A 24429-nucleotide genomic window follows, 5' to 3' on the forward strand; every position below is an offset into this window, starting at 1 on the left:
GGCCTGTAGTTTTCTTTTTGTTATTGTTGCATCCTTGTCTGATTTTGCTATCAGCATGATGCTGGCCTCACAGAATGAGTTAAGGAAAATTCCCCCCACTTTGATTTTTAAGAATAGTTTCAGGAGGATTGATATTAGTTATTCTTTGTATATTTGGTAGAATTTGGCTGTGAATCCATCAGTCTTGGGCTTTTCTCTGTTGGTAGACTTTTTTATTACAGATTAATTTCACTACTTGTCATTGAGGTCTGTTCAGGTTTTCTATTTTTTACTTATTCAGTCTTGTTAGGTTGTATGTTTCTAGAAATTTATCAGTTTTCTCTAGGTTTTTCAGTTTGTTAGAGTATAGTTGTTCATAATAGTCTCTGACGATCTTTTGTATTTCTGTAATATCAGTTGTAATGTCTCCACTTTTTCTGATTTTGTTTATTTGGGTCTTCTCTCTTCTTTTCTTAATTAGCCTAGCTAGCAGTTTATTAATTTTGTCTGTCTTTTCAAAGAGCTAACTTTTTGTTTCATTGATCCTTTGCATTTTTTTAGTCCCTACTTCATTGAGTTTTGCTCTGATATTTATTACTTCTTTTCTTCTGCTAATTTCGGGTTTGGTTTGTTCTTGCTTTTCTAGTTCCTTTAAGTGCATTGTTACATTATTTATTTGTGATCTTTATACTTTTTTCATGTAGGCATTTATTCCTATAAACTTCCCTCAGCACTGCTTTTGCTGTACCCCATAGGTTTTGGTATGTTGTGTTTTCTTTTTCATTTGTTTCAAGAACTTTTTTAAAATTTCTTTCTTAATTTCTTTGTTGACCCAATGGTCAGGAGCATGTTGTTTAATTTCCGTGTATTTGTATCATTTCAAAGTTCCTGTTAATATTGATTTCTAGTTTTATTCCATTGGAATTGAAAAGATATTTGATACGATTTCAATTTTTTAAAATTTGTTGAGACTTGTATTGTGAACTAACAAATAGTTTATCCTGGAGAATGTTTCATCTACTAATGAAAAGAATGCATATTCTGCAGTTGTTGGATAGAACATTCTGTAAATATCTGTTAGGTCCATTGGTCTAAACTCCAATTTAAATCCAAAGTTTCTTTGTTGATTTTTTGTCTAGAAGCTCTGTCTAATGCTGAGAGTGGAGTGCTGAAGTCCTCCACTATTATTCTATTGCAGTCTCTCTCTCTCTCTCCCTCACACACACACACACACACACACACAAACACACACACTCTCTCTCTCTCTCTCTCTTACTCTCACTCTCTCTCGTAATATTTGCTTTATGAATCTGGGTGCTCCAGTGTTGGGTGTATATTCATTTAGAGTTGTTATATCCTCTTGCTGGATTGATCCCTTCATCATTATATAATGGCATTCTTTGTCTTTTTTTTCCACTATTTTTGACTTAAAATCTGTTTATCTGATATAAATATAGCTAGCTACTCCTGCTTGCTTTTGATTTCCATTTGCATGGAATTGTTTTTCCATTTCTTTACTTTCAGTCTATATATATTTACTGTTAAGGTGAATTTTGTGTAATTAACATATAGATGGATCATGTTTTTAAATTCATTCAATGATTCTACATCTTTTAAATGGATAATTTAATCCATTTACATTCAAAGTTATTATTGATATGTGAAGCTTTTTCCTATATACTGTTGTTTTCTGGTTTTCTCATATATTCTTTGTTTTTTTCTCTCTTATTGTTTGTCATTATGGTTTGGTGGGTATCTGTAGTGACATCATTCAAGTCTTTCTCTTCACCCTTTGTATGATTGCTTTACAAATGAGTTTTATACTTCTGCGTGTTTCCATCATGGTAAATCTCATCTTTTGCTTACAGGTTTAGGACACCATTGAGCATTTCTTGTAGGACCCCATCTAATGGTAACAAATTCTCTCAGCATTTGCTTGTCTGAGAAAGGCTATTTCTCCTTTTTTATGAATAATTTTCCCGGATATAGTATTTTTGGCTGACACTTTGAATATATTATTCCATTCTCTTCTGGCCTGCAAAGTTTCTGCTGAGGAATCCACCATTAGTCTGATGGGCTTTCCTTTATAGGTGGCTAGATGTTTTTCTCTTACTGTTTTTATGATTTACTCTTTGACTTTGGACAGTTTGACTGTAATGTGCCATGGAGACCTTTTTGCATTGTATTTTCCTGAGAATCACTGAGCCTCCCATATCTGGGTGTCTAAAACTCTTGCTAGACTTGGGGAGTTTTCTTCTACTATTTCATTAAATACATTTTCTAATCAGTTCTTTGTCTCTTTGTCCTCAGGGATAGAAATAATTTGAATATTTTATCACTTTATGTTGTCCCAAATGTAACAAAGGTTTGGCTCATTCTTTTTTATTCTTTTTATTTATTTATTTTTTGTTTGGCTGGATTATTTCAAAAGACCTGTCTTCAAGTTGTGAGATTCTTTCTTCTGCCTAATCTAGTCTATTGTTGAAGCTTTCAAGTATATTTTGTATTTCCTTCAGTGAATTATTCAATTCCAGAATTCTATTGATTCTGTTTTTTAAATATCTATCTCTTTGGTTAATTTGTCATTCACATCCAGCATTGTTTTTCTGAATTCTTTGTATTGTTTTTCAGAATTCTCTTGTATCTCACTGAGTTTTTTCTTATTTTTTAATTTACTTTCATAGGGAAGTCTTTTTCCTGAAAATGTGTCCATTGTGTTGTTGGGGTAGGGCACCCTGGCTTTGATTCTGGGTGCATGCAGTAGTATAGTCTCTGTATGATTTGTCTGGCTGTAAGTAACATTAGTGGTATCTGTAATTTCCTCAGTGGGTCAGGGTATGGTTATTAACAGAGGCTGTGGTGAAACTGTGCTGGGGATTGAAATGTCAAGTGGGCCAGTCATCAAGCCACAATGGTGGCAGCATACCTATCTTTACGCCTCAAGGCAGTGTATGCTGTAACTTGTGTTTATGCTTATCAGCAGGCTGATTTTTAAGTCTCCAGTGGCTTGCTCAGATACCGATAATGGCAGCAGTGGGCTGGAGGGTGGTGAGCAGGTTCTCAGGCCCCTGGGAAACCAATGTGGCATGGGCAATGACAGTAGTGGGATGATTCTCTGGGTCCCAAGCAGTGTGCATTGATGTTGACGGTGCCCAAGGCGGTGGATTGGGGTGGGCTATCCCCAAGATGCTGGCCTATGTGTTCTCTTTCCAAGGGGGAAAGGGGAAGCCAAGCTGAGTGGGCTTGCGCTCAGGCCCCCCAGTGGTGAAAGCAGACACCAGCTATGGTACATGGGAGCAGGGCCATCCTCAGGCCCCAGGCAGAGTGCTCAGATGAGGGCAGTAGCAGCCACAGTGAGGCCCTGCCTCTGGAAAAGATGAGGCCAGGTTCAGTGTCCACAGCCTTGGATGGCAGATGGGGAATATGCATCCCTCTCAGCCTCAGTCCTAGGAGGGCTTCCCCCAATTCAGCACTAGCTGCAGGAGCTTTTGCCTAGCTTGCAACCAAGTTGCAGCAGCAACTCACAGCCCACTACTTTACCCAGTCTCAATCACAGCAGCACTCACTTCCTAGGAGCAGAAACCACAGCCCACACCTCTCTTGCTACTTAGTTCTACCCGCAGAGTGCTCCCAGTTCATACTCTAGTCTCAGCAGCAACAGTTTTAGTTTTCCTAACACCTCAGATCCAGCACTTTGGGCCCCAGGACAGCGTGCAGTCTGCCAAAGGCTAAGTTTGAAAATGGTCCCTTACTATAACTGCAGAGGTCTCAGAAAGAGTATGGAACCCTGTAGGAGCTCCCTCCCTGGAGCAGTTCTGCCCCACAGTCTCCCAGCAGCTCCCTATGGTAGCTTCAGGAATCAGAAGGGTCAGAGGGGTCTCATGCGGCCAGGATTGCATGATTCTGCAGTGGGATGTGGGCCACTGGAGGTCTTTCGCTCACCTCTATTGGGAAATCACCTCCAGCTCCCAGCAGATCCCAGCCAGGGAGGCTGTCTCTGTTGCTTCTCCTTCCCTGCTTTTAGTGTTTCCTGTCACATCTCTGTTGAATTCCGGCATTCTCCCTTGGAAAATGTATTTGAAATATGACTGTTTGTATACTACTTTGGTTCTTCTAAGTAGAGGAAGTAGGCATTAAATGCTTCTAGTCAGCCATTTTGAAGCCCCTTCTCTTGATCTTTTATTTTTAAAAACAGACATTCTTTTTCTCCAGGAATTTCTCTCTCTAGGATAAATATGACTACTATATTGATCATTTTTCACCTAATTCCGTATACACAGATGTCAAGATTAGAAGACACACCCATAAATTCCTGACATATATAATCGCCATAATTCATGTAACTTGTCTCCTACTTGTAGAAATACTGTTTCTGCTTATAGAAATATTGTTTCTAATATTTTCTCTTATAAACAATACTGCAATGAATATTCTTGTGCACCTATCTTTTCACGCTTACGTGACTAGATTATATTCTGATGAATAAATCTAGAATATATACATGGGGTCAAGTTGCTGAATCAAATGGTATATGCGTTTTTGTTTTTGTTTTTTTTTTTGAGACATCGTCCCACTATGTCACTTAGGCTTGTCTCCAATTCCTGGGCTCACGTGATCCTCGTGCCTCAGTGTCCCACGTAGCTGGCACTACAGGTACTTGCCACCATGCCCAGCTTTTAAATCCTGAATTTTTTATTATTATTATTTTTATTATTATTATTATTACCACTAGTATTACCAGTATTTCATAGAGACATAGTCTCATTTTGTTGTCCAGGCTAGTCTCAAACTCCTGGACTCAAGCTATCCCCTTCCCTCAACTTCCCAAGTAGCTGGGACTACAGGCATGTGCCACCTGTAAAGCCATGTGCCTGGCTTTAAAATCCTAAATTTTTATTTATTATTATTTTATTTTGTAGAGACTGGTTCTCACTATGTTGCCCAGGCTGGTTTCAAACTCCTGGCCTCAAGCAATCCTTCCACCTCAGACTCCAAAGAAGCTAGTATTACAGGCACCACTGCACCCAGCTTAGTATATACATTTTTAATGTTGCTAGATATTGCTGGATTTCCCTCCGTGTTACCGAGTAACCCTCCCACTAGCAATGTTTGAGAGAATATTTCCTTATATTCTCAATAACAATGTATTGTCAAACATTTCTTTATTGATAAATTGAGTAGTTAAAATAGTATTTCATAGTTTAAATTTATATTTTAAATTGAAGCATCTCTTCATGTTTTAAACTGAGCATTTCTTCATGTTTTATGTTTTATGTTTGTTTCGAGACAGTCTTGCTCTGTTGCCCAGGCTGGAGTGCAGTGGTGCAATCTCAGTTCACTGCAACCTCCACTTTCTGAGTCCAAGCAATTCACATGTCTCAGCCCCCCAGGAAGCTGGGATTACAGGCATGCACCACATGCCTGGCTAATTTTTGTATTGTTAGTAAAGACAGGGTTTTGCCATGTTGGCCAGGCTGGTCTTGAACTCCTGGCCTCAAGCAATTCACTCTCCTCAGCCTCCCAAAGTGCTGGGATTATAGGCGTGAGCCACTGTGTCTGGCCATCTTTTCATGTATTAAATAGCCATTTGTATTCTCTTTTCTGTAACTTTCTATTAATATTCTTTACTCATCTGTATTAGTGTGAAAGGGATGCTATAACAGAATACCCCAGAATAGATGGCTTAAACAACAGAAATTTATTTCTCACAATTCTGGAGACTAGAAATCCAAGTTCAAGGTGTTGGCAGGTTTGGTTTTTCCTAGAACCTCTCTCTTCAGCTTGTAGTTGGCCACCTTTTCACTGTGCCCCCAGTCATTCCTTTGTCTGTGTTGTCCATGTCCTAATCTCTTCTTATAAGCACATCAGTCATATTGTATTAAGGTTCACCCTAACAATTCCATTTTAACTTAATTACCTCTTTAGATACCCTGTCTCCAAATACAGTCACATTCTGAGGTACTCGGGATTAGAACTTCTACATATGAATGTTGTGGGGGGACAGAATTCAGCCCTAACATTCTACCCTCTGGCCTCTCAAAATTCATGTCCTTCTCACATGCAAAATACATTCACCCCATTCCAACAACACCAGAAGTTTTAACCCATTCCAGCATCAACTCTAAGTCCAAAATCCATCCAAATATTATTTAAACCGGGTATGGGTGAGACTTGCGATAGGATTCATCCTGAGGCAAAATTCTTCTTCAGTTGTGAACCTGCGAAACCAGGCAAGTTATCTGCCTCCAAAATTCAATGGTAGAACAGGCATGGAATAGACATTGCCATTCCAAAAGAGAGACATTGGGAAGAAGAAAAAAGTCACAGGTCCCAAACAAGTCCAAAACCTAACAGGGTAAATTCTATTAGATGTTAAGGCTCAAGCATAATCCTCTTTGGCTCAATGCTCTATCCTCTGAGCCCACTGGAATAGCAGCCCCACCTCCTTGGCCCTGGGTGGCAATTCTGCCCGCTGGAATCAAGGAGGAAACCACCTCACCCTACCCAAGGCTTATGCCCTCTAGGCCAATGGTGGCAGTGGCATCTCTGCCTACTTCTGAACTGCCTGTGGGGTCACCGTTCCCTTTTCTTGAAGGATAATACATGTTTGCAGCTGTATGAGCTATATTGACTTGTTTCATAAAAGCCCAGAAGCCTGACACACTCCTTCATTTGTCCTGTCTCTGTCCTTTACAGTCCACACTTGCAGCAATTTTGCTGAGGTGGTCCAATCTCATAACCTCTCTAGCAAACATTGCCAAGCCACAATCTTTGTGTTCTCTCCAGACACACTTTCTCATTTTTCACAATATGAATAGGCTGAAATTTTTTCAAAGCTTTAAATTCTGGCTCCATCTTGCTTGACAATTCCTTATTTAACCTCTCTCTCTCCTCTCACATTTTATATAAGCAGCAAGGAGAAACCAGGCAGTGCCTTCAACTCTTTGATTAGAAATCTCCACAGCTAAGTACCCAAATTTATCACTTAAACATTCTGCTTTCTGCAAAACACTAGAATACAACGTGGCCAAGTTCTTTGCCACTTTATAACAAGTATACCCTTTCCTCCAGTTTCCAGTAACATATTTCTAATTTCTGTCTGAGACCTCACCAGCAATATGTTTAATATTTATATTTTTACCAACATTCTGCTCATGATGACATATGTATATCTCTAAGGAAATAGCAGCTTTCCCTGCAGTGTTCCTATTTTCCTTCTGAGTGCTCACCCGAATTCTCGTTAACATTCATATGTCTACTCAGAGTCTCTTGAAGATAATCTAGGATTTTTCTAGCACATACCTCAAAATTCTTCCAATCTCTACCCATCAGCCCGTTCCAAAGCCATTTCACATTTTTATATTGTTAGAGCTTCATCCCACTTCTGGTATCAAAATCTGTATTAGTTTGCTAGGGCTTCCATAACAAAATACCACAGACTGACTAGCTTAAACAACAGAAATGTGTTCCACATTTCCCCAGAACACAATTCTGGAGGCCAATGAAGGTATCAGCAGGCTTGGTTTCTTCTAAGGCCTCTCTCCTTGGCTCCTAGATGGCCACCTTCTCTCTATGTCCTCACATGGGTGTCCCTCTGTCTGTATTGTCTACGCTGTAATCTCCCCTTCTTAAAAGGATACCACTCATATCTGACTAGGGCCCACCCTAACGGCCTCATTTTAACTTAATTACTTTTATCTCCAAATATAATTCCATCTTCAAATGCAGTCACATTCTGAGGTGCTGGAGGTTAAGACTTTAATATCTAAACTTTGCAGAGACACAGTTTAGCTCATAACACCATCTTTCTCTCAGGTAGTTTGATCGTTTTCATTGATTTGTATGGTATTCTGTATCTGTTAAGGAAATGGAATTCTATGCAGTTAATAAAATTAGAATGAATCAACATGTGTTGACATACGACATACAATAATTTCCAAGATATACTGTTAATTTTTTTTTTTTTTTTTTTTTTTTTTTTTTTTTTTTTTTGAGACGGAGTCTTGTTCTGTCACCCAGGCTGGAGTGCAGTGGCGTGATCTCTGCTCACTGCAAGCTCCGACCCCCCGGGTTCACGCCATTCTCCTGCTTCAGCCTCCCGAGTAGCTGAGACTACAGGCGCCCGCCACCTCGCCCGGCTAGTTTTTTTGTATTTTTTTTTTTAGTAGAGACGGGGTTTCACCGTGTTAGCCAGGATGGTCTCGATCTCCTGGCCTCGTGATCCGCCCGCCTCGGCCTCCCAAAGTGCTGGGATTACAGGCTTGAGCCACCGCGCCCGGCCTATACTGTTAATTTTTAAGGTCCAAAACAGTGTGTAAAGTATGCATATATCTGTCTATATCTAGAATATCTCTGGAAAGATCAATAAGAAACCCATAACAGTAATTGCCTCCAGGAATAGTAATTCTTGGGGAGAGTAAATAAATGGCTGGAGGCTAGAAAGCTTACTTTTTCATTATGTACCTTTTGTATTTTCTCAATTTTTTTATATGTATTACCTATTCGAAGAAGAAATATTGGGCCAGGTGCAGTGGCTTATGCCTGTAATCCCAGCACTTTGGGAGGCCAAGACAGACAGATCACCTGAGGCCAGGACTTTGAGACTAGCCTGGCCAACATGGTGAAACTCCGTCTCTACTAAAAATACAAAAATTAGCCGGGTGTGGTGGTGTGTGCCTGTAATCCCAGCTACTCAGGAGGTTGAGGCAGGAGAATTGCTTGAACCCGGAAGGCAGAGGTTGCAGTGAGCAGCGATCGCGTCACTGCACTCCAGCCTGGGTAACAGAGTGAGACTCTGTCTCAAAAAAGAAAAAAGAAAGAAAGAAATATAGCTTAATGAAACATTCACACATGTGCACATACGTGGTGAACAGTGGAGATGGAGCAAAAGGAAAGGAGAAGACAAGGAAGAAGAGCTAGAAGCACAATTCTAAATTCAGACCAAAAGACACGGGCAACTCAAATTCTAGAGGCACAGTTCCCCACTCCATAGTGTTTGGGGCTGGGCCGTTCACCTATTTATTCATCGAACATTCCTGAGTATTTTTCATAAGGCAGGCTGCGTGTTAGATGTTCAGACACAGAAATCAGCCCTGTCGTCAAAGAGTTCTTACACTGGTCTGGGAGAAAGAGAAGTAATCAGACTATTAGTCATGCTGAGTCATGGTGATAACACCTGTAGAGGATGTTATGGGAGCACAGAGGAGAGGCCGTCAACCCAGCCTGCAGAGAAGATGTCCCTGCAACTGGTAATGCTGGCCTCTCTCTGCTGCCCCCAACTCCACTATTATCACTCCTTTCTTCTTTCAGTGCTTTTCTGCTGGCAAAGGGAACTGAGCATCTTCCCATGCTGTTGTCTCTGCAGAACAGCTGCAGGAGCCCAAAGTCACCATGAAGTCTGTGAAGGCGTCTGAGAACTTCTCCTGTAACATCACTCTAATGTGCTCCGTGAAGGGAGCAGAGAAAAGTGTTCCGTACAGCTGGACCCCAAGGGACCCCCATGCTTCTGAGTCCAATGGAGGCTCCATTCTTACCATCTCCCGAATGCCCTGTGAGCCAGACCTGCCATACACCTGCATAGCCCAGAACCTCGTCAGCCAGACCAGCTCCCACCCTGTCCATGTTGGGCAGTTCTGTACAGGTACCTGGCTCCAATTTGGCCCTTGAGGGAAATCCAGAAACAATGTGAGCAACTGTGGAGTCTAAACCCTAGGGTTCTGGTCGGACACGCAGCGGGTGGGGAAGCAAGAGGACAGGCCCCAAAACCCCTTACTCTCTACTCTCAGGGGCCTGAGAGAGGCTGGCAGGACTTGGAAAGCCCAGAACACCGTGATACTCTAAGGTTAGAGCAAGGGAGGAGAAGACAATATGGATACAGGAGTCCTGATGGGTCTTTGCTTGGGTGGAGGTGTTTCCGGGTACCCTCAGAGGGGCAGAGAAGGGGAATGAGAGTCCAAGTATTCAGTGGGCAGAGCCCAGTGGAACAGGTGGTCATGAGGAAGTAGCAGGCATGCCCCTCAGAGGAGGAGGCCAGGAGGAAGAGGAGGGGGAGGAGGGACTTCAGTCCCCTCAGTCCCCTTTAGAATGCCTGGAGGCCAAGCGAGTAGGGACAGTGACTGAAGCTGCAATGTCTCATCTCTGACCCCAGATCCAGGAGCCTCCAGAGGAGGAAAAACAGGGGAGACTGTGGTAGGGGTCCTGGGAGAGCCAGTCACCCTGCCACTGGCACTCCCAGCCTGCCGGCACACAGAGAAGGTTGTCTGGTTGTTTAACACATCCGTCATCAGCAAAGAGAGGGATGAAGCAGCAACGGCAGATCCACTCATTAAATCCAGGGATCCTTACAAGAACAGGGTGTGGGTCTCCAGTCAGGACTGCTCCCTGAAGATCAGTCAGCTGAAGATAGAGGACGCCGGCCCCTACCGTGCCTACGTGTGCTCAGAGGCCTCCAGAGTCACCAGCATGACACATGTCACCCTGCTTATCTACCGTGAGTCTCTGGGCAGGGCACCCATCATTAGATTCCTTCTCTGAAAGCTTTCTCCTCTGCTGCCTTCTCCACCTCCCCCTTCTCCAAGGGTCTTCCCTCAGACTGAAATGCCTCAGACCACTAGGACAGCTGTTCAGTTCACACCAGTTGATTCACAGGAGGAAAACTCATGACTAGCTGCTGGACAAGTCTACCTGCCAAAGTGCCCCTGGTTCTAGGCTGCCAGTTAGGCCTCTACCACCCAACTTGAGGTGCTTGCCCTGGTCCTTCTGCATTGAGTCTCAGAAGGGACTAGGAGGCCAGGTGCGGTAGCTCACACCTGTAATCCCAGTACTTTGGGAGGCTGAAGCAAGTGGATCACCTGATGTCAGGAATTTGAGATTAGCCTGGCCAACATGGTGAAACCCCGTCTCTACTAAAAATACAAAAATTAGCAGGGTGCGGTGGTGGGCGCCTGTAATCCCAGCTACTCCGGAGGCTGAGGCAAGAAAATCACTCGAACCCCAAGGGGCGGAGGTTGCAGTGAGCTGAGATCATGCCACTTCACTCCAGCCTGGGAGAAAGATCGAGACTCTGTCTAAAAAGAAAAAAAAAAGGAGGGGGGGGGCTGGGAACTCACCAACCTGCATTTTTTTATTTTTGAGATGGAGTCATGCTCCATCTCAAAAATAAAGTCAGTCACCCAGGCTGGAGTACAGTGGCACGATCTCAGCTCACTCCAACCTCTGACTTCCAGGTTCAAGGGATTCTCCTGCCTCAGCCTCCTGAGTAGCTGGGAGTACAGGCACACACCACCACACCCAGCTACTTTTTGTACTTTTAGTACAGATGGGTTTTTGCCATGTTGGCCAGGCAATTCTCGAACTCCTGACCTCAGGTGATCCACCTGCCTCAGTCTCCCAAAGTGCTGGGATTACAGGCATGAGTCATGGCACCTGGCCCCAACCTGCATTTGTATAAACTATTATCATTTTTAATAAGGCCAGAGTTGGCTGGGGTGAAATCAGAGAAGACTGGGGAGAAGCCCTTGATGTCCAAAGACACTGTGGCCTCCAAGAAGGTGGGCCACTCAGCTCCCCTGGACGTGTGGAACAGAATTTGCATTCTACCTCCTCAGCCTTGGGCCTCACGGGAGCTTGGCTTGGCAATTTGCATGGTTTATGTTTACCTGTTCCTTCACCTGTGCCATTCAGACATGGTCAGCCTACCCCCTGCCCGAGTTTGTCAGTGTCTAGGTATCTGTGAAGAGTCACCATCATGGTTTTGTTAAAATATGCAGCAAGTCGGCCAAGTCCATGCCTATTGCCCACAGTGCCTCAAATATAAAGAAACCCACAAGGTTAAGTAAAAATAAGAATAAACAGGAAACAAATAGAGTCAATCTTATTGTTTCTTTTAAAGTTGCTAACATTTATTGAGCGTTTACTCTGTCAGGTACAGCGCTCGCCTCTCTGCATCCCTTGTCTCACATCAGTAAGCAAATCAGCCTCAAAGGCAAGCCTTGAAGGGTCTTTACAGCACATGGAAGTGTTGCGCTCATCCGTGTTGATTGGTTTGCTTGCTTTCACAGCTGTAACTAACTGTATAGAATGAGGTTGTATCTTTCTTTCTTCACTTTTCCTCATTTCCCTTTTTTCTCACCTGAGCATCAAGAGGTAAAGAGGTGTGTCTGAGATGTCACAAGTAGGGAGGAAAATGCCAGGTGTACTCCAAAATTCCTGTGGCTCCTGGAGGCACTCTGCCAGCAGTATCAACACTTGGCTTCATGAATATATTTTTAACGAATGAAGACAGATGACTGCCCAGGGGCCAGGCCTGATTCCACACGGAGTCTGCCTCTCTCCTCACAGGGAGGCTGGTGAAGCCCAAAATCACGTGGCGCCTCCGGCACAGCAAGGATGGCATCTGCAGGGTCAGCCTCACCTGCTCCGTGAAGGATGGGGGAAATGCCGTCATGTACACATGGACCCTGCTGCAGAAGGGAGCTGTTGTGTCCCAAGGGGAATCACACCTCAACGTCTCATGGAGAAGTGGTAAAAATCACCCCAACCTCACATGCACAGCCAGCAACCCTGTCAGCAACAGTTCCCACCAGTTTCTTTCTGAGAACATCTGTTCAGGTTTCTCTCCATCTCTATTTACTCAGGCCACGGGGCCTCGGGGCCTCAGATCCAAGAGTTTGCATCCTGACTGATTCTTTATGAAGTGCAGTGGGAGGCTGTGGGTGAGAGCTCTTTAGAGTGGCATGCTTCCACAGATATATGAGAGCCAAGCATGTGATTTTAATGTTCTAATAGCCATGTTAGAAAAAGCAAGAAGAAATAAAGTTATTTTAATAATATATTTCATTTAACTGAATATATCCAAAATATCATGATTTCAATGTGTATTCAATACAAAAAAAAAACTCATTAGACACTACATTTTATTTTGTACTACGTCTTTGAGAGCCAGTATGTATTTTACACTTACAGCACATCTCTATTCCAATGCTAAATTTTCACTGAAAGTGTTTAATCTATATTCAGACTTTGTAAAATTACAGGTGAAAAAATAGATGTATGCACCCAAGTTATTCCAAGCACACTTATCAGTTTTTCAAGAAGGAATTGAGTAGCCATTTATAAATTAAAACTAAAACTAAACAAAAGAAGCAGTTTGGTGTCTCAGTAATCCTAGCCACATTTCAAGGGCTTATGCATAGCTTGTGGCTACCATATTGAACAGCACAGTCAGAGGCTTGTAGAGAAAATCTGATATGAAGCTGATGTGGAAAGGGATGTGGACCACCCAGGAACAAAGGCTGTGTGAGTGGGAGCTAGAAAAGGAGCCCCAGTGGCCCTTACTAAATGCCAAGCACTATTCTAGGCCTTCATGCATTTTTGCACAATCTTCGCAACAATCCTACAGAATAGATACTCTCATTTTTCCCCATTATACGGGTAAAGAAACTGAGGCTCAGAAAAGATAAGGGACTTGCCCAAGGTCACACCGTAAAAACTGGATTTGAACCCTAAGCTGTATCTTCTGCTCTTCCATAGAAGGAAGTAGAAAAAAGGTACGGTCTACCCAGGATCTGACAATGTTGGGTCAGATTGTGTCTGGCAGACAGATCTAGAGTCCAGCTTAACAGGAATCTGGAAGTCTCCTCATATCATTTACAGAGGGGCAGTGTAACGTGGCGATTAAGGGCGCTGTAGGATCTGCACTCGAACCTCAGGTCAGACACTTGAAACTCTGTGACACTGGGCAAGCCATAAACCTCTCTACCGAGGGACTGTCTGCCTCAGGTACTGCTATAACCTCTTGCCTAGAATAATGCTTGCTTGAAAACCATTGCACTCCAACCTGGGCAAAAAGAGTGAAACTTTGTCTCAAAAAAAAAAAAAGACATATATTCACATGGCATACAGTTAAAAGTAGCTCTCTTTCCAAATTCCAATCTCCAGGTTCTAAGTCTCTCCCCCAACAGACAACCACTGCTGAGATTTCTACAGACCTGAATCCTTTCAGAAACTTTTAATTCATTTGCAGGTTTCATACATATTTGTGTGGGAAGGGTGTTCCTTTAACTTCACACATGGGAGCAATCTATAACACTTTTCTAAACCTTGCTTTTTGATCTTACCAGTACATCCCAGCAATATTAACATTTGTAGATTAAAACTGACTCCCATTTATTCTATTCTACACATTTGTTTAACTAATTTACTTTGCCAGTACTTATTAACAGTCATTCTCATTCCTTGTTACTTCTTTCCTAAAATATGCTAATAGTTTCCTTACAGACTATTCCCTCTCATCACTTTGCCAAGCTCAACTGACTTCTCTAAAACCCTCAATAGCTCCTAATAGCCTTTGTCTGTTCAAAAGGCAATATAACCAAGTGGTCAGGTGTATGGGTTCTGAGGTAGGGCAATCCTGTGCTCAAACCCTAGCTCTTCTCCTTATGAATCCCTTAGCCTCAGTTTTCTTACCTTCCAAAATGAAGGTGTCTACCTATTTTCACTCAGTATTGAGCGAAAGAGAAAGAGGGGTCAGCAGGGAGGGGGCAGGATTGAGCAGCGGTTAAGAGCATCAGGGACAAGACTACTTGTGTTCAAATCCTGGCCCTACCACTTACTCAGGCAAATACTTAATCTTTATGTGCTCGAGTTTCCTCATCTACAAAAAATAAACACGGATAGTTATTCTTTATGCTTCATGGGGTTTTATGCAGACTAAATAAACTTATTCATGAAAAGCATTTAGAACAGTGCCTCGCACATAGTAGGCACTTACTAAAAAATATGAGCATCAGGGCAAATCGAAAGGGCTATGTTGTCTGAGATATAAACGCAGGGTTTGTCCTCACTTGCCAGGAAAGTTTAGGACACAGACACACACGAGGAGTTTAGGAGCGGAGGTTTAATAAGTAGAAGAGAAGAAAAAGAGAAACAGCTTCCTCTATGGAGGAAGGGGTCTCAGGGTGGGGACCGGCTGCTGGTGAATGTGCTGAGTTCTATAGTCCAGTTTGAGGAGGTGGCGTCTGATTTACGTAGGGCTCACAGATTCGTTTAATAAGGTATGACGTTTACATAGTGCCTGGGGAAGGCTGCTTCCCCCACCCTAATCTTCTTATGCAAATAGATTTTCCAGTTGATCACCACCATCTTATATGCATCTTATATGCTCCTTACAATACCAGTGGCTGGCAGAGAAGGGAAGATGGAGCCACCATTTTGAAAATGTCTAGTCCTTAGTCCCTGCTGGCATTCACCCATGCAAGCTCCCAGCTTGCAGGCTGCTCTTTGTTGGAAAATGATTTGGGGCTGCTTTTCAATAGAAAGAAAAGCCTTACCAAGGACTCCCATACCCTTACTATCTGCCTAAGTAATTTCTTCTTAACTCCTACATCAAAATGGGCTACTTCACGTGCCCCACAGGCAGGGTTGACATCCACCCAGTGTGCCGTGACAGCATTCACAGCATATCCACCCAGTGGGCCACACCAGCCCTCACAGCGTGTCCACCATGCCAGTGTTCACAGGTGCCCATGCTGATTGCCTAAGCCCTGACCATTGCAATTGTTAAGTATTTTTAATATCACCCTTTTGGAAAAGGAGACTGCTCCAGGCTTTACACCTGCCTCTAATCATGCTGCTCCCTCCTCCACCTAGAATACCCTTCCACTCATCGAAATATTGAATCCCTATTCAAGACCCACCTCAATTCTGCCACCTTCATGAGTTCCTCTCTGCTTCTCTAACCAGAGTCATCTCCTCTCAACTCTGCACTTTCCTCATATGTTCCATGGAATACTTGGCAAAGCTGGCCTTACATTACTGGTTTACACATGCACGCGACTCCCCAGCTAGACAGGGTGCTCCTCCAGGACCGGGTCCAGTTTACCTTTGTGTTTCCCCAGAGTACCTGTCATGATGCTTGGCATGGTGTATCCCACAGGGCCAGAGAGTTGCTAAAGTCTATCACATGTCATATTTAATATTTATCAAATGAATGAATAAATGAATGCTTGAAAGGAGGAAGGGAGAGTGGAATGGACTCCCTGAGGGAAGACAGGAAAAAAACAATCTCCCTCAGTTTTCTAGGCCTCATCCAATGCAAGCGTCAGAGCAGGCTGGGGCCTTGCAGCAAAGCAAGAGAGAGGTGGGGTTGGCATACTTTTATCAGCCCTGCACAAGGTGTTCCAGAACCCACAGCTGGCCACATGCTATACTCTGTGCTCTCTCAAAAGTGTGAGAAGCTGGACACTCCCCTCAGGCCTGCCAGGCAACGGCCTAGGCCCGCCTCAGACAGCAGCTCTGACAGCAACATCACAACTGAGGAGGATGCGGACAGGCCCAAGGTGCACAAGCCCATCAATGGAAGAGACGAGGTGTGTGACCAGGTCACTCAGGAGGGTGCTGGACATGACCCAGCCCCTAAGGGCCAAGCAGACTATGATCCCGTCACTCCATATGTCACAGAAGTTGAGTCTGTGGTTGGAAAGAACACCATGTATGCACAAGTGTTCTTCAACTTACAGGTGAGCCCTTCTGATCAATACACCTTCCTCCTCCTCCCACATCTAGCAGCATCTGAGATCCTGGTTGACTAGTTCCTCCAAACTGGGGGCTGGGGCCTGGAAACAGGACTAGGGGCACATGGGCAGGGACTCATGGCTGTGTCCATGTTTACCCAACCTTGGGATCCTGTGGAAGGAGGGACTTCTCCCTCAGCTCTCATTCTTAGGCCACTAAAAAGGGAGGTGTTGGAGAAGCAGAGGCACCGTCCCCACTGCACTAAGGCAGCTCCCACCCTCTGTGTGAGATGGGAAGCTGGGGGGTATCCCCTCTCCTCAAGGGTTGAGGGTAAAACTGAAAAGCTCTCATGTGGGGTCACTAGGGCTCATCTGGTGTTGGTCTGTTACAGGGAAAGACCCCAGTTTCTCAGATGGAAGAGAGCTCAGCCACAATCTACTGCTCCATACAGAAACCTCAGACGGTGAGAACAACTTTCTCTGTATCCCAAGGCCCACAGAGTGAGGAACTATTCCTTAGACCCTTTGAACTGAAAATCCTAGATTCCCACGGCTAAGGATCTTAAATTCTACCTACTATGCACCCCTCAGATACATTCCATGGTCAACAGAAATGTGTAAACAAACATTCCTGATATCTGTATGACCAAAGGCTGAACATTTCTAATTGATTTAATATCTTATGTTGGTTATTTTTAACACTGACCTGAATGACAGCTTATAAACTCAAACAAGGTAGGGTCTTTATAGTTTTCTAACTCTATCTCCAACCCTAATCCTAATCTACCTAAATGGCAGCTTCTCAAAATCATTGAAAATTAGCTCACAATTTAACAACAAGAATTTTTGGAAAATATGCCACTACCTACAGTACGTTAGTTTTATTCTAGTGTTTAAAAAAATCCCAGCTGGGTGCGGTGGCTCACACCTGTAATCCCAGCACTTTGGGAGGCCAAGGCGGGTGGATCACGAGGTCAGGAGATCAAGACCATCCTGGCTAACATGGTGAAACTCCATCTCTACTAAGAATACAAAAAAATTAGCCAGGCTTGGGGGCGGGCCCCTGTAGTCCCAACTACTCGGAGGCTGAGGCAGGAGAATGGCGTGAACCCGGGAGGCAGAGCTTGCAGTGAGCCAAGATCACGCCACTGCACTCCAGCCTCGGCAACAGAGCGAGACTCCATCTCAAAAAAAAAAAAAAAAAAAAAAAACACAAATCCCAGCCTGGGCAACATGGTGAAACTCCGTCTTTATAAAAAATGCAAAAAAGATTACCCAGGCCCATGGTGGTACACACCTGTAGTCCCGGCTACTTAGGACACTGAGGTGGGAGGATTGCTTAAGCCGGGGAGTTCAAGGCTGCAGTGAGCCAAGATCATGCTACTGAACTCCAGCCTGGGTGACAGAGTGAGACCATGTCTCAAAAAAAAAAAAAAAAAAAAAAAAAAAAAAAAAAAAAAAATCCCTTACAGGTAGAATTTATCATTAAATAATCATAATGATAATAATAACTAACTTGCTTTTATATGAAGTTTTACAGATACAATACATTGATACACATTCTTCTCTGATCTTTGTAATATCTCTAGAAAAGTGTTGTCATCCATGTTTTGTAGCCGAAGAAGCTGAGATTCAAGGAAGTTAATTTTGCCTAAGGTCACAAAGACAGTAGTTGGAAGTTCCAGTATTAAGACTATGAGGCGTTTTAAGATAATCCTGAGTAATCTTAAATAATTCACCTTGATCTGACTGTCCACTCCATTTTCACTTTCCTGAAAACATCCGGTCTATTCATACTTCTGCTTTCAAATCTCCCCCAAATTCCCTCCCTATAACATATTCAAAAAAATATGTTTTAAAAAACTCTCGGCCAGGCCTGGTGGCTCATGCCTGTAATCCCAGCACTTTGGGAGGCTGAGGCAGGTGGATCACCTGAGGTCAGGAGTTCAAGACCAGCCTGGCCAACATGGTGAAATCCCATGTCTACTAAAAATATAAAAATTATCTGAGTGTGGTGGCGGGCACCTGTAATCCCAGCTACTCAGGAGATTGAAGCAGGAGAATTGCTTGAACTCAGGAGGTGGAGGTTGCAGTGAGCCGAGATAGCACCATTGCACTCCAGCCTGGGCAACAAGAGCGAAACTCCATCTCAAAAAAAAAAGAAAAGAAAAGACTGCAGCTGACCCTTGAACAATTCAGGGGTTTAGGAGTGCCAACCCCACCCCATTCCATGCAATCAAAAATCATTATGTAACTTTGACTCTCCAGAACTTAACTTCTAATAGGCTACTGTTGACCAGAGCCTTACCAAAAACATAAACATTCGATTAACACATATTTTGCATGTCATGTGTATTATATACTGTATTCTTACAATAAAGTAAGCTAGAGAAAAGAAATTATTAAGAAAATTATAAGGAAGATAAAATACATTTACTATTCATTAAGTGGAATTTGGATCATTGTAAAGGTCTTCATCCTCACCCTTCACATTGAGTAGGCTGAGGAGGAAGAGGAAGGATTGGTCTTGCTCTCTCAAGAGTGGTAGAGGTAAAAGAGATAGAGGAGGTAAAAGGGGAGACAGGAGAGGCAGGCACACTCAGTGTAATGTTTATTGAAAAAACTCCGCATATAAGTGGCCACACAGGTCATACATATGTTGCATTTATGCCTAGTGTTCCATTATTGGAACGCTAAGCATGTAGGAGTTATTTATATCCTACTGCTCGAGATAATCGCCAAGGTCTGATTTCTCACTCACACACAAATTCAAAAAATTGCAACCTCCTGCATAAATGGGTTAAGGTTACTTGACTACTTAACAAATTGTATGCTCAGTTCCTAAGGGTTTTTCAGACACTGAAGGTGGGGGATATCACTGCACTGTGGTAAAGAGGAAACACTTCCTAAAAAAGGAATTTGGGTTGGGCCTTAAAAGATGGATAGAATTTGCTCAGTAAACACTCGTTGGCATGTGTGGTTTGATTCAACCATCATCCATCTCATGCTGACTTCTAGACAGTAGTCTAATGCTTAGCCAGCTAGAGACTTTGCCTTGGAACCTGAGGCCAAATATGTGCTGTTCACTGCATTCCCAGAGCTGCTTTCTACTCCGGCCTGGCCCTTTGTGTTTTGGTCAATATTGGTCAAACTTAAAGTCATGAATGTCAGTCCCTGCTCTGAGTTTCAGAATGACCACCACATGTCTGGTCAGTACTGTAAGGCACCCACACTACCGTGGAGACTTAAGACCCCTAAAACCACCTCTCCTACAGTGTAAGTGGAAATCAGTGCATTTCCTGAACCAAAATCTTAACAGATATGTCCCTTGTCTTCAGAATTGTCAGGACCAGGAATTCTGGTTCTGGATCGCTGAAGGCCATTACTGCCTACTTGATCCGGAAATTCTCAAACCTACTTTAGTTCTTATTTCTGATATACCTCTCTGCACAACATCTCAAAGGTTTATGCTATCCCCAAGCTGTTGCTGGTACCCAGCCTCCCACTCCTCTGGGTCAGTGCAGAGGTCATCTGCCCTTTAGAGCCTTCCCTGAACACTCTCAGACAGGGGAGTCTAAGAACCCTTGGAATAACTTGGGGACTAATGGTCTGGACCATTACTTTGGAACTTAATCTCTGCCATCTAAATTATCTTCACATAAATGTTTATTTTGTTTCTCCAGCTAGGGCAGAGATAGGAATCATTTGACAGTACCTTCTTGAGGGCAAGGCCCTTCACTGTCATTTTTTTATCCCCTGGATTTGCTGCACTAAACTGTCTTGCATTGGCCTTGCAGAGCGTCCAGCCCACAGCCTTTCCCATTAGGATCCTCCATAAATGCTTGGCATCAGGCTGGTTAATTGTGCCATGCCTGGGCCAGCACATGTGATTCTACTTCTGTAGGATGGACCGGTCATAGCCTGGCCTTGCCGTCCTCTTTCAACAGCCTCACTCTTCCAGGGCTTTATTAACCATATTCTTTGTGGATTTTTGGCTCACAGGTCGTGCTGCCACCACAACAGAATGATCTTGAGATTCCTGAAAGTCCTACCTATGAAAATTTCACCTGAAAGGAAAAGCAGCTGCTGCCCGTCTCCCGGGACCGTGGGGTTGGAGAGTCAGCTGGACCTCATGGGGCCTGGGGCTCACAGACAGAAGCACCTCAGTGCCTCAGAGATGCCTGGATGTGGCCCCTCCCCATCCTTCTCACACTCAAGGCCTCCCAAGCCCATTAATAGTTCAGACACAGGCTCCTCCTTGGAGCCTATGGGCTTCAGATGTCTTTGCCCCATTTGTCACCTCCCACACTCATAGCGTTTCCTTCTCGAAATTCTACCACGACTGGTCAAATGTTGCTGAGGGACCTGGACCAGCTGACCTTTACACCACCTTCTCAACACTGCTGAAATGAACCCAAGAGAATTGTCACACATGACACAAGATGTACGTAAAATCATGCTCACTGCAGTGTTATTTAAAATAAAAGGCAGGAAATAACCTAGATGTCCATTTGGTGAGAATCCAGTTACATATACGATTATATACCCATGCAACGGCAAACCCTGCCGCTTGGAAAGCAAGCAAGGACTAATAGGTGCTAATATGGAATGGGCTCTAAGATACATTATGGAGTGGAAAAAACAAAGTTCAGGACCATGTGTATTGTATGCTACCAGTTGGATTTTTAAAAAACTGTACGTTGGTCAGGCGCGGTGGCTCATGCCTGTAACCCCAGCACTTTGGGAGGCCAAGGTGGGCAGATCACTCTAGGTCAGGAGTTCAAGACCAGCCTGGTCAACATGGTGAAACCCCGTCTCTAATAAAAATACAAAAAACAACTAGCTTGGCCTGATGGCTGTAATCCTAGCTACTTGGGAGGCTGAGGCAGGAGAATCACTCGAATCTGGGAGGTGGAAGTTGCAGTGAGCAGAGTTCGCGCCACTGCATTCTACCCTTAGCAACAGAGCAAAACTTTATCTCAAGAAAAAAAGAAGAAAGAAAGAAAAGAAAAAAATGTAAGTCTACATGCTTACATAGGCATAGAAAAGCTTTGGAAAGAAATACAAAAAACATTAGTGGCTGCTTCTGGAAAGGAACTGGGAATCTCAAGCTGGGAAAGAGACATTTTTTACTGCACAATTTTTTGCACTGCTGGAGTTTTTTAAACCGTATGTGTGTATTACTCTTTTGCTATTTTGTAAAGGTGCTTAAAATGCCTGTTTCAAATGAGCTTCCCATATTTACCTAAAAGAACTTCCCTCCTTATTGTCCAGTCTGGATACAGAATGCCCACAGTATCTCTCCCCAAGACTGTGGCTACAGCCCTCTCTTCTGCCTGTAAGATGCACTATGCTTGACTTATATTCATGATACTCTAGCGTACATTTCTATTACCATCACCTTGCAGCCCATCTAGGTCCTTTAATTGTGTGCTGCCTCTGTCATGCTCTCCTGCACATGGGCCTGGAATCAGTATGGCTTCTGTTACCTGCAGTGGGTACTCCCAGGGGTTCAAGCAGTGCTTCCTACACAGCAGGAGCTTAATTACTGCTTGTTCATTGACTGGCTTGTTGCATGGATAATTATCTTTGTGAGACATTATCAGGGAAGCTCAACAATCAGACATATAACATGGTGATATTGTACATCTTTCTTTCCATAATACTGCATCCTCAAAAGCCCTGACCCCATAGGGTCTCTTCTGCTCCTTAAATAAATCTGGCCGGTTCAAGATCTATGCAGGACACGTGAAAGGCCAGCAGCAGTTAGTGGTCAGAGTCCTTGGTGTTCATCTGGACTGTTTCTGACCCCCGTTATTTCCTGCTGCCTCTGCTCACTGAACTCCTTGACTCTGCAACTCAACTCCCAGTACCAGACTCCTTCTGAATATATTTCCCTGGTTTTTAAGCTTCACACTTGCTTTAAGATGTCATCTGTTCACACTTCTCTCCAGGAGGAAGCCAGCCTGGCCAGCAGCACAGTCTCAGGGGGGAGGGATCCTGCAGGGTGTGAGCAAGTGCATGCCTTGGCTCTCCTTCACAAGATGGAATAGCCCCTGGTGCCTGGTTCTGTGCTGTCCCAGTGCGAACAGGGCTGAAGGACACTGCCAGCTCACCAGAAAGCCAGACCCTCTACAGCAGTATTCAAACAGACATGTTTATGGACGGCCCACAAGTGTCCTTTGGCTGCTATAGAGAATAAAAATGCAGGATATGGAGAGGATACATAAATTTAATTCAGGTAAGGAATTCAGACTGCATCTGCACGATATCACAGTTTTATATGAAACTCCTGTATTAGATACAGGGTAGGACAATTGAAGAACCAGGCTTTGTGCAGTATCACCTGTTGGGATCTCTGAGTAAGTCCTCTCCCAGTTCACCCTTGTCCCTTTCCTGGGCCCAGCCAGAGTCTCCGCCCTGCTCCCCACAGCCTTGTTGAAATGTCTGGACTGACGACTCAGGGAACCCAGCATAGTGTCTAGATTCCAACTGCCTCGTGCTCAGCTCTCAGCTGCCTGAGCCCTCATCAGTGCACCTAGGGAGCACTCATCAGGACTCAGAACTTAAATAGAACATGGCTTCTGAGAGGCCTCTTCCTCTGGGAAGCCACTTCTATGAAGAAGCCAAAATGGGCCGGGCGCGGTGGCTCACGCCTGTAATCCCAGCACTTTGGGAGGCCGAGGCGGGCGGATCACAAGGTCAGGAGATCGAGACCACGGTGAAACCCCGTCTCTACTAAAAATACAAAAAAAAATTAGCCGGGCGCGGTTGTGGGCGCCTGTAGTCCCAGCTACTCGGGAGGCTGAGGCAGGAGAATGGCGTGAACCCGGGAGGCGGAGCTTGCAGTGAGCCGAGATCGCGCCACTGCACTCCAGCCTGGGAGACAGAGCGAGACTCCGTCTCAAAAAAAAAAAAAAAAAAAAAAAAAAAAAGAAGCCAAAATGGATTTCTAACAATGTGTCTTCATAAATCAAACATCATACCGTGGACAAAGCTGGTCTCAACCCCCAGTTATCAGGTTGGCATGTGCTCGGGTGATTTTTCTACTCAGAGATGGGCTTGCTTTGCACCATCTACTCTCCCTTCAGCTTACTCCCCCTGGTGGCCAACTGGCCAGAGGTAAAGGTGTGAGATGTAGGGGGAAAGTTTTTTTCTCTGCAATTGAGAAGCCCAGGCCCTGGCTCCTGGTGCAGAACCTGCCAGGCAGCTCACAGCCAGACAGTCCAGGCTCTCAGCGGAGGGCTGCTTCCTCTTCCCCTGAGTCACCATTATCGTTCCTTCCTCTTGCTTTGGAAGATGGGCCTGGGCCTGGGCCTGGGCCCGGGCCCAGGGAGAGTCTAGAAATGCAGTCAACCCAGATTGAGGAGAAAAGGAGACAAGGGACAGCTTGAAAATCAGGTGGACAGAATCTCGATGCTGATAACATCACTTACATACACTTCCTAGATTACAAATACTTGGAAAGTGGCCTTTTGTGAACAACCTAACCCCTCCACCCATTCATGTCTGATTTGTAAACTGGAAGATATTATTTAACAGCCTTGCTCTTACCATGGCTGTTAGACATCATTTTCAAAACAAAATATAAAACAAGAACAAATTTCCATATCCTCTCCAAACTAGGAGCTGTTCTATGAGACTCCTGTGCCATCATCCACTGTGCCAATTCCCAAAGCAGATGCTGATGTGCAGGAAAGGTGAGAATTGCTGCAGCAACTAGGAATAAACATCAAAGTTCTTCAGCTCTTTGCGGCTCAGTCGAGCAGGGTTCTGGGCTTTAGGTTGACTCTTTTCAATCTGCAAAAGAAAAGGAGAAACTTCAGGCACTTCCACTGGGAGGTCCTTATAACAATCCTGTGGGGTATGAATTGCCATCCCCATTTTACAGATTTTAAAAATGAAGCTCAGAGTGGTAAAACAAATTACTCAGGGTCCA

At 44.0% G+C, this 24429-nt stretch overlaps 2 protein-coding genes across 4 annotated transcripts in view; one reads left to right on the forward strand and one right to left on the reverse strand.

Annotated features, from left to right (window-relative positions):
* Nucleotides 1-20988, forward strand: part of LY9 (lymphocyte antigen 9) — a 29439-nt gene extending 8451 nt beyond the window's left edge. The window contains 6 exon segments of the mRNA XM_050789526.1: nucleotides 9344-9619; nucleotides 10127-10468; nucleotides 12319-12659; nucleotides 15978-16496; nucleotides 16883-16954; nucleotides 20493-20988. Of these exon segments, the coding sequence (XP_050645483.1) occupies nucleotides 9344-9619; nucleotides 10127-10468; nucleotides 12319-12659; nucleotides 15978-16496; nucleotides 16883-16954; nucleotides 20493-20561 (1619 nt within the window). The 3' untranslated portion in view covers nucleotides 20562-20988.
* Nucleotides 20989-21091: 103 nt separating this feature from the next.
* CD244 (CD244 molecule) overlaps nucleotides 21092-24429 on the reverse strand; it is a 35433-nt gene continuing 32095 nt past the window's right edge. For all 3 annotated transcript variants that reach the window (XM_050758242.1, XM_050758240.1, XM_050758235.1), the window contains one exon: nucleotides 21092-24290. Coding sequence is in view for 2 of the 3 variants with exons in the window: in XM_050758240.1 (XP_050614197.1) it covers nucleotides 24210-24290 (81 nt within the window). In the remaining variant the exon portion in view is untranslated. The remainder of the gene's footprint in view (nucleotides 24291-24429) is intronic.

The sequence above is a fragment of the Macaca thibetana genome, chromosome 1, assembly GCF_024542745.1.
Source record: "Macaca thibetana thibetana isolate TM-01 chromosome 1, ASM2454274v1, whole genome shotgun sequence".
Lineage (NCBI taxonomy): Eukaryota > Metazoa > Chordata > Mammalia > Primates > Cercopithecidae > Macaca > Macaca thibetana.